The 10,344-nt window shown below is 38.2% G+C and overlaps 1 protein-coding gene across 2 annotated transcripts; it reads left to right on the forward strand.

Annotated features, from left to right (window-relative positions):
• Nucleotides 1–2,275: 2,275 nt before the first annotated feature.
• On the forward strand, nucleotides 2,276–10,292 carry znf710a (zinc finger protein 710a). Of its 2 annotated transcripts, none has more exons than XM_060877703.1 (5): nucleotides 2,276–2,535; nucleotides 4,136–5,686; nucleotides 7,069–7,260; nucleotides 7,459–7,633; nucleotides 7,802–10,292. In XM_060877703.1, exons 1-5 carry the CDS (start codon nucleotides 2,491–2,493, stop codon nucleotides 7,963–7,965), a joined length of 2,127 nt encoding a protein of 708 aa, XP_060733686.1. In that variant the 5' UTR covers nucleotides 2,276–2,490; the 3' UTR covers nucleotides 7,966–10,292. The 2 variants fall into 2 exon arrangements, with proteins under 2 accessions (XP_060733686.1, XP_060733687.1); XM_060877704.1 differs by having other exon boundaries at nucleotides 2,277–2,535; nucleotides 4,136–5,656.
• Nucleotides 10,293–10,344: the final 52 nt, after the last annotated feature.

The raw sequence follows: 10,344 nt of genomic DNA on the forward strand, positions 1-10,344 counted from the left end.
TAATACAATTTGCTGTATGTTGTGCTTTATTCACAGCAGCACCACACACGCTTTACGTATTAAATGTCATATGCAAGGTTTAACTTTTAAACAGTTTACTTGAATTGTGAGTAGTATTTCACAGCTTTTGTCTATCATGTACTGACCCAATAACCTGTAGATCAATTGTTAATTTCAATTGTTGAGGTATGCAATGGAAAATACACACACTTGGCCAGGATATGGATAGTCCTAGGTTTGTATTTGCAAGCCACACACTTTTGTAAAGAAGTGCTGAAATATGGAGCCTATAGAGAACTTGTAGTCTCTCTGACTCAATCTCTCTGTAGAGACTTGAAGAGAAACTGAATATACCCAGTATAGAGAAAGCTTTTGCCCAGAAAAAAAATTCCTTTGCAATAACCTGTAGAAACACACACACACACACACACACACACACACACACACACACACACACACACACACACACTATTGTGCACTATTCTTTGTACATTATTCAATGTTCAAGTGCTTTTTTTTTACTGCATATGTCTGTTACTTCTGGGCAAGTGGGCAAGTTTGAGATTTTGTTGCATATTTTTCTCAGATATATAGCACTGGATAGGAGCCAGCATAGTCCTTCTTTTCCTCAACTTTTACTCTTGTTCCATTCTCCCTGTCCCTCTTAGGCATGGCCATGTATTGTTTTATGTACGTGTCCCCAGCCCGTTCTTCTTTCATGAGGTTTCTTTGCCTTTCTGTCACTTATCTCTTTCTGTTTTCTCACTCTGTCTCTCAACTTCTGGTTCTGCCCACCCTCCTCCCAGCCTCCCTCAATCTTTCTTTATCTCTGTCTCTCTCCCCTCCCTTTCCCGATATCTTTCCCTCTATCCTCTTGCTCTCTCTTCATTTCCCTCTCACACACATTCATCTCATCTCTTTCACAGCCAAACACACATGCACGCACACAAGCGCACACACACACACGCACACACACGCACACACCTTTTCTCTTCCTTGTTCCCTCTCACACATTCTCTCAGTACTTTCCTTCAGTGTCATATTTTGTCTTTGTTTCTTTTTATGTAGTTTATTATGAATTGCTGTTTACTGTTTATCAATTTAAAAATTCTCCCCCTCTCCTCACACAGTACACACCGTTAAATCTGATCAAGTGTGATCCATTTTAGAATAGACAGCTTGTAGCTCTTTTGAGATGACAGTGTCAGGCCCCTCTGTTAACAAACCTACAGGAAGTCTTATTCTAATACCACTGCTTTTTGATAATCCAGAAACAAATGAGATTCAGTTTACATTTGGTATATATGAAGCAAAGAACCACCAGATGCATTCACACACTCACCAAAACTACAATTACAACAGTTAAAAATTTCTCTTTTTTGCTCTTCTTATCTTTCCCATTTTTTCCTCTCTGTTATCCTGCTCCCCATCGTTCATCCTGCCCACTACTCTGCATGCTCAGTCTTTTTCATAATGATTCTTTTATTTTCACCCAATACCAGTCCCTACTATTTCTCATACCTTCACTGCATATTCTTTCACCCTTCCATTCCCTTATTCCTGCAATCCCCACCCTCCCTTAGTGCACCCCTCCCTACTCTCTTTCTTTCTGTCTTATTTCTTTGACCTCATCTTTTCTTATGTTCTCGCTATCCCTCCCCCAGTTTCTTTTCCTCCTTTTTGCTGCATTCTCTTTCTTTCACCCTCCCCCACACCTCTCTCTTTCTATTTCTCTGTCATCCCCCATACCTCTCTCACCCCCTCCCTCTTCCTCTCATTCTCTCTCCCCTGTCTGTCTCCCTCCCTAGCTCTTTTTCCAAAACGCTTTTCTTTCTCCTTTTCTTTAGGCACTTTTTTCACACTAGCTTTCAGACGTTGTATAATGTCCTGCCGCTTAATTATTTGAAATTTGGAAATAGACAAGTGTAACTTCCCACAGCTAATCTAGGAATTATACTACTTTCATATATTACAAATTTGTGTATATCTGTGTGTATTTCATGGCTTGAAACATGTTTTTGAACAATATGTGAATGAAGGGGAAATGTCTTTGTGGATCTCTGTGTGTGTGTGTGTCTAAAGAATAAAAGCAAAAGCTTTTGTTTGTGTAGGCTATTTAGAGGTATGTTTGTTGAAGGGCCATGTACTTTGTGTGTGTGTGTGTGCGTGCGTTTGTGTGTCTGTCTGTCTATCTAACTGTCTGTCTCTATAAAGAAGAAAGAGAAGTATTACAAAAGTGTGTATGTATGTATTTGTGTGTACATTGCTATGTGTGAATGAGAGGGGAAAAAAAGAAGAGCACATACGGAAAGAGAAAGAAAGAAAAAAGAATGTGCTTGTGTGTGTGAGAGAGAAAGAAAGGGGCCGGCACAGTCAGTTCTGATAACAGCAACAGTGGAAGGAGGAGGATGTGCAGAGGCACCACCCCTTTCTCTCCCTCAGCTATAAATAAGAGGTGGATTTTTTTTTGCTCCACACTTCACTTGAAGGATGAGAGCTTTGAAACACCTTAAACATCATTCCAGGAGCAATGTGGTAAGTACAGTTTTAACACACAAGCTTTAACACTATAGGTAACTGCATTGTACTTCACAGTTAATTAATGAACTTTAACTTAATTAAATGTTGTCCAAAAGTTTTTATTTATTTATTTATTTACAAAAATGGGACACTTTAGAGTAACAAGAGTATATCTTTCCTGATAAATTATATACTCCATCTCTCCAACATACACTTGTCAGTTTAAACTAAAGCGTCTCTCTTTTATCTCTCATCCACTCTCATAAAAGTTCATTGATGCACATATCATGCATATCATGTGTTATCATGTTATAACATAACGTTTATATTAACATTCAGTTCAACTCTGGTCTTAGTGACAGTGCTCTTATCCTGCCTGACTGGGTCTCTTTCATTTGACTTTATGCCTTTCATTTTCTCTGCCTTTCATTTTGCTAGTTATTTTCTCTGCTCCTTCTCTTTCCTACTCCCTCCCTTCCGGTTCTTGCTTTTTTCTCACCCTCTATCTCTCTTTCTGTTTCAGTCTCTCACTCCCCACAACCCCTCCCACTCTGTCTCTCTCTTTATCTTTCCCTTGTACTCTCTGTTTCTCAGTCTCTTCTTCCCCCACCATTCCATTGCTTTTTTCTCTCACTCTTTCTCTATTTGCATCTCTCTTTATCTTTCTCCCCTTCCTCCCCTCTCCCTCACTCTCACCCCCATCATTTTCTTCTTACATATGTCCTTCTTCAACCCTCATTCTACTTCTGTTTTAATCTATTTCTCCCTATTGCAATCACAAAAATCATTCAATCTCTGACACCCCCCCACCCCCCACCCCCCCGCAGCTACTTTAACATTAATAAATAAGAATGACATCCTTATCAGGCAACACTTTTTTATTCTTGCTGTCTCTCTCACTTCTATCTGTTACCTTTTCCCCATTTTTTATCCATCAGTCATTACTTATATTTCACTTAGGTGTTCTTATGCAGATGAATTATTTGCTTTTGAATATACTTTTTATTTATCTAGAGTCATATTTTTACCAATCAAGGTAACACAATGTTAAACATCATAATCAGCATGAGGTTTTTTATTATACTATTTGTCTAGTAATTTGTGCCTTGTTTATGTTTTTCTTTTTGTTCTAGTTACATTATATCAAGTTTCTTTGTAATTTCAAATGCTCTAGCTTTAGTGCTAGCATGTCCTCCAGCCCAACAATAGCACTACAGGTCTATAGGAACTGCTGCAGAGAGTCTACGGATGTAAGCTTCCGGGTTGGCCCTGGGCTTCATGGCTGAGGAAGGAAACATGGCATTTTGCATAGATGCTCACCTCCTGTATCTAACACATTCTCAATCCTTCTAAAGCATTCTCAATCCTTCCTTTTTTTTTTGCCTTTCTATACATGGTAAATAACATACAGGGAAATTTTGGACGTGTATTGGGAAGTCCATTTCCTGATTAAAGTAAAATATGTCACCTTGGCTCTCATTTTCCTTCATTTTACATTTATGCTTATAAATTGCAAGCTAGGATTCTACTGTAGTGACTGTTGCCATGACTGCAATTTACAGCCATGAGATTTTCTTTTATATAGTTTCTGACTTTGTCTTTTGCTGTCTTGAAGGAGGAGCAGGCAGTTCCTCTGGTGCACTGCTACAATGACGTGATGGGGAATGTAGCGGATGCTGGCACTCAGACTGATCCCGTGGTGGTCCTATCCCTGGCTCAAGCCGCTGTGCTAGGCCTCATATCTCAGAATGAAATCTTTGGCACCACCATCGCACCTAATGGCTTTTGCACTGGGGAGGCACGTGAATGCCCCCCTCCACCCCCAGAGGCAATGGAGTATGAGTATTCAGACCAGTTGATTGGGGCAAATGGAGACTACCTACCTGAGCCCAATGGAGAAAATAGGAGGCCAAATGGACTTTTGGGGGTGGGGAAGAGGCGTTCGGGACCTCGGGGAAAAGGAAAGAGGCAACAAAGTGAAAACAGTGAGGCAGCAGAACTGGCTAAGAAATCCATAGATGTACAGACATGGGTGAAAGGAGAGCGACCTGAGTATTCAAGATCCTGTTACTACTCAAAGGTTCATTATAATGACAGCGAGTCTGAAGTGTTGGATCTTGCTCCCGATAGACTGATGTTAAAGGAGGAACAAAATAAAAGTAGCCCTGCACATGCAAAGGAGGCAAACAACTTACAGAATGATCCAGATTCAGAAACAACGTCACAAGATGCTAATCACACACAGGAATTAGAATCAGGCAGCCAGCCTGTGGAAGAAGGCTCTAAAGAGGAGGGGCATGATGACCAAAGAGCACTGAATATTAAGACACCTGAGGAGGAAGTGAGCCCTGTGATGAGGCGCTACTATGAATCTAGTGTTTTGACCTACGAAGCTGCTGAGCCAGACCTGACACCAGCAGAATATGATGATGGTGTGCAGGTGGCAACATGGGCAGATGGTGAGAATCCTGCAGTTCGCCGTGTGCAGATTGACCGCCTGGATGTCAATGTGCAAATCGATGAGTCATATTGTGTGGATGTGGGTGAAGGCCTGAAGCGCTGGAAGTGTCGAATGTGTGAGAAGTCATACACGTCAAAGTATAATCTGGTGACACACATCCTGGGTCACAGTGGGATCAAGCCACATGAATGTCTGCACTGTGGAAAACTTTTCAAGCAACCAAGCCACCTGCAGACACATCTGCTTACACACCAAGGCACAAGGCCACATAAATGTACTGTGTGCAAGAAGGCCTTCACACAGACCAGCCACCTCAAGCGGCATATGCTGCAGCATAGTGACATTAAGCCATACAGCTGCCGTTTCTGTGGACGTGGGTTTGCCTACCCCAGCGAATTGCGCACACATGAGGCCAAGCATGAGAATGGGAGGTGTCATATTTGCACACAATGCACCATGGAATTCCCCACCTATGCCCACCTCAGGCGACACCAGGTCAGTCACCAGGGGCCTGCCGCCTTCCAGTGTAGTGAGTGCCACAAGAGCTTTGCCTACCGGAGCCAGCTGCAGAACCACTTAATGAAGCATCAAAACATGCGACCCCATATTTGTTCTGAGTGTGGCTTAGAGTTTGCACAGGTTCACCACCTCAAGCAGCACCTGCTCACACACAAGGTACTAGCACAGCAGGCCCTCGAAAACAAGGTACTTTTAAGCTCCATTTCCTCCTGCAATTCCTCTGCATGGAGGGTATTTGACGTGTGCAATTCATTCTTTGTTTCTTTAGTAATACAATTAAACATGCAAAGCAAAATATGATGGTTTAGGGAAAGGTGACATGATACCATATAAGCCCACAAAGTCATACCCCCTTTTCACTTCATCAGCAAATCCACATCAGCGCCTTCATTTTACTTCAAGCACCAATAGTGACATTTTTCCTGTATATACTTTATGCAGTGAATATTTTTCCTTGAAACAGTTGTTCCCCTTTTAAATTCTTCAATTCACAGTAATTACTTCATAACTTGATAACTACAGACTGTCAATAAAAAGTTTTAAATTAATTAGAAGCCAAAAACTCAACTTGCACTGAATGGATAATTATATTAATTCATCTATTCACTTATCTCAAATATAGAAAGCCATAGTCTAATAAAGATACTTAAGTAAGTAGAGATAGATATAATTTCACTAAATATTTTTGGGATGAGATTGTTGAACCATACCTTCCATTGCCTGGATACAAGTTTGGATTTATGGAAACTGTATCCATTTCAACTATAACTATAACTATTCCAGTACAATGTAACTTTCCCACCATTAACATGTTAAAGAAAAGTTGAGAGTGTAGTCTTCTAAACACAAAACAAAAACTAATTTTACTTGCCTGGTTATGTCTCATTTAAAGGGGGGAAGAAATAAAACAAATGTGATGTTTGAATTCTCTTGAATTGTCTATTACAAACCAAACTTTTGCACTAGTATTATATAGATATTTAACTAGTTAATCCACTTAAATAAATAATGTCACAATGTAATTAGGTAATGTGACTGTCCTATAATACTTATATTAAAGGGATTATCATTCACAACTGGTTCCTCGACATTCATTAAGCATTTATAAAAATGTACATTTGATTAAATTTACAATTGATTAAAACACACATCATAGTAACATTTTCAGCAACATTCCCACACCTTATCCAGGAAATAATTCCATAGGTTACAAAGAGGTTAGTAGCCCAAAAGGAATCATCATGTGCATTTGAACTAAGTTTATTAACATATATAAAGATATTCAAATAAGTAGAGTGCAGATAGAGTTCCTCTTAACATTTTCTTATAGCATTATTGAGATGAGATTGTTGAACCACACATTCCATTGCCAGTGCAACAGAAATTCTATAATACTTGGTAGACACAAGCAGCTTCTATGGAAACCTTATTTATTTCCAATACAGTTCCATCACTATGGCCCCTCAATTCTGTTAAACTACATGTTAAAGAAGAGTTGATAGGTCGAGAAAACGAATTATTCTAAACAAGAATTTTTTTTACTTACCTGGTTGTGTCTTTTTTTAAAGGGGATGAAAGAGTACAAGTGTGATGTGTGTTCTCGTGAGTTCACCCTGTCAGCCAATCTGAAGCGGCACATGCTGATCCACACCAGTATGCGACCTTTCCAGTGCCACATCTGCTTTAAGACCTTCGTCCAGAAGCAGACTCTCAAAACTCACATGATTGTTCACCTTCCAGTGAAGCCCTTCAAATGCAAGGTTAGAAAGGAATACATTAATATATAAGTATTGAATCTGTTATTATTATTATTATTATTATTATTATTATTATTATTATTATTACTGTAGGCCTAAGTTAGTGTATAGCCGTGATATCATCACTGACACTGTCATCACTGACACTGTTTGGGTGTCCTAGACTAGTGTCATGTGCCATTTACCAATTTTGCATTATAGGTGTGTGGGAAGTCATTTAATAGAATGTACAACCTACTTGGCCACATGCACCTTCATGCTGGTAGCAAGCCCTTCAAGTGCCCCTACTGCAGCAGCAAGTTCAACCTAAAGGGAAATCTGAGCAGGCATATGAAAGTGAAGCATGGCATTCTTGATGTCTTGCCAGATGGGCAAGGTAAGAACGTACTTGTTTATGGATTGTTTTGACCTGTGGTTTGCCCTTATATTCAAATTTTAAATTTAGCAAAATTCATCCACAAGACAACTAACAGTGAATGTATCATGCACAACGGAATGATATGTGCAAACAGAATTGAGATCAGTAATTGTCTTGTATATTCAGACAGCCACCCTGATATGGAGGGCCAAGAGGACTATGAGGAAGACAGCTTTGACTACAGTGAAAGAGAAAATCTGGCTAGCAACAACACACAAGATCTGGCCAGACTGGCTGAGATGGGCTATTACAACTATACAAAGGCTGCTGCTTACTACACCACAGCATAATGCACTTTGAGACATTCAAACTCACCTCACCTGTATTTGTAAGCCTCAAGGTTTTAATGTGGACTAATAATGAAATGGCCGCCTGGTGGTTGTGCACTGGCATTTTGATTACTCTTTAAGAGGAAATTATTTATATGCCTCCAAAACATTAGAGCTTGTAAGGTTCCATGTAAACATGAGTGTAATTCTATATTTTTGTGTGAGTCAGTGGTTAATAGTTTGAGGAAATCAGCTGAAATTTCCTAGTGGATAATGATTTAATGCCACTTCCCCACTCCAAAAGAAGCTTTTAAAAGTAAAATCTCTAAGAATAATTCAATAATGTTTTTCAATAATGTTTTGCAGCCCTCTATATAGGGCACTTAAGAGACATTCCTTATCCAATTGGAAATATATATGACGTGATTTTGAACCATCAAAGCTTATACAAAAACAATAAAGATAGTGCAGAGTAATAAATTGTACTTAAAAATAGTATTTACAATAAAATAAAAAAAAGTGATGAACCAAATTATTTAGTAATATCTAAACCATCATAAAAATACTAAGATCCAGATAACTAGCTTTTTCACTTCTAGTAAATCATCTTGAATTTGTCATACGTAAACCAAGTGGGATTTTAGTAGGAGGCTTGATTTCCAGTCATTCTCAGTTAATTATTCAACAATTTAAAAAAAAAAAAAAGTTCATTAAGAGCATTGTGTTGTGTGTCTAAAAGTTGTATTGTAATGGTACCATATCAGACTTAGATTTTGAATGTTTCAAAGCCATTGCCAACTGATATACATCATTAGTTGAATACAGAGCTCATAATCAAATGTTCCCTGAATCAAATTTTGATTTATTATTAAAAACAAAAACTGTGAGGTGTGGAAAAAAATCTCAATTTATATAAAGAGACTGAAAAGAAATAAGAGTAAACTACTTAAAAATGTTTTAAGGCTGTGGTGTGTGAAATGACATCAATTCATGATAATTTATACAAAGCACAGTATGCATCACCATACAGTTAACTCACAATCTGCCAACAATAGTGCAGCTTTACAAAAATGGGTATTTGTTTATTAATAAAAATATACAATACTTATTACACTTTTTATTTTAACAAATCTTCAACTCAAATTCAACATTTTTGAAAACATCTCTAGCACCCTCAAGTGGTATCACATAAACATGTTCACTCAGTCAGCCATAGCTTGTGAATTACTTCTCTCTCCTGATCATTTACCATGACAATAGGCAATTTTTCAATCCAAGCAGTTTGAAAACGTGGTTGGCTGTCTTCACATTTGTCTCAGAAGCAGGTGATAACCTTTGTTTTTTGTTCATGTTTTAAAATGTAAAAAAGATTGCAATATTGCAGAAAAGTGTCTAGTGGCATAAACTTTTCACAGTATGGATATATTTCACCGATGGAATTTATTGCCATTGTAACTTATTTAGTGCAAGTACGTTGGTAGTTTGCAGGGGAGTAGCAACTTCACTTTTATGTTTGGAGCTACTACCAAATGCAGACACGGTGCAAAGATATTTTTCTTCTGTGGCACAAGTTAATTTATGTCTTTAATGAACAAAAATTTTTGACATGTTGTTTGACCATATGTGAGGAACACTAGTGACTAAACCACATCTGTCATCCAGGTATCATTACAGACACAGTTTTGTATATTACCTTTATCATACTTTTCCATATTTGGAAAGCATTGTACTATTCTTAGTCTGAGATTATATTCAATTTTACTTGTATGCTTTTAACAACGGACAAAGCAGCTTTACAGGAGCTGGATATACAGGGTGAAATTATAGTACCTCGTGCTTTCTAGATAAAGCCAGATTACATGGTTATTGCTACATTTGTTCACAAAGAACACTGAAATATATCACGATTCCTAAGGCTACGTTTGGTTTCTAGAGATGAATGTGTTAATCAGGCACCAAACATCTTTGTTACAACTAAGTTAACTATCCCTGTGTAACACTGTGTGCCATCCATTTTAAGAATTTAGCTGCTCAGTGATCTTACAGTCTGCAGTAGTGAGGTAGGACCATAGATGCAAGACAGAACGATTGTAAAATTAAGCGGGAAAAAAAAAACAGATTTTCCAAACACACCCACTGCACAGCCTCCTGGACAATGTTGTTTTAATAAGCACAAAATAGCTCAGACCAGACATTTCTACTGTTTTATAATGTCCTTATGGCTCAAGGTTTGCTGCCACGCTAAGCAAGGCCAGTCTTGTTTAAGTTTTTTTATAAAGCTTTGATTTTGTTTGCACATCATTGTGAATATGCTGTTGATAAAGTTCTATGTTAAATGTTGTGCTCTGGACAACACTGTATATTAATAAATTTACCTTTAAAACTGATGTTTACAAATAA

This window comes from Tachysurus vachellii, chromosome 9 (genome assembly GCF_030014155.1).
Source record: "Tachysurus vachellii isolate PV-2020 chromosome 9, HZAU_Pvac_v1, whole genome shotgun sequence".
NCBI classification, from domain to species: Eukaryota; Metazoa; Chordata; class Actinopteri; order Siluriformes; family Bagridae; genus Tachysurus; species Tachysurus vachellii.

Bases quoted from the DNA above. Each gene is read 5' to 3' on its own strand.
- znf710a (XM_060877703.1), top strand. From the start codon at position 2,491: ATGAGAGCTTTGAAACACCTTAAACATCATTCCAGGAGCAATGTG. The intron at 2,536-4,135 runs GTAAGTACAGTT...GCTGTCTTGAAG, and splicing joins ATCATTCCAGGAGCAATGTG to GAGGAGCAGGCAGTTCCTCT. The intron at 5,687-7,068 runs GTACTTTTAAGC...CTTTTTTTAAAG, and splicing joins AGCAGGCCCTCGAAAACAAG to GGGATGAAAGAGTACAAGTG.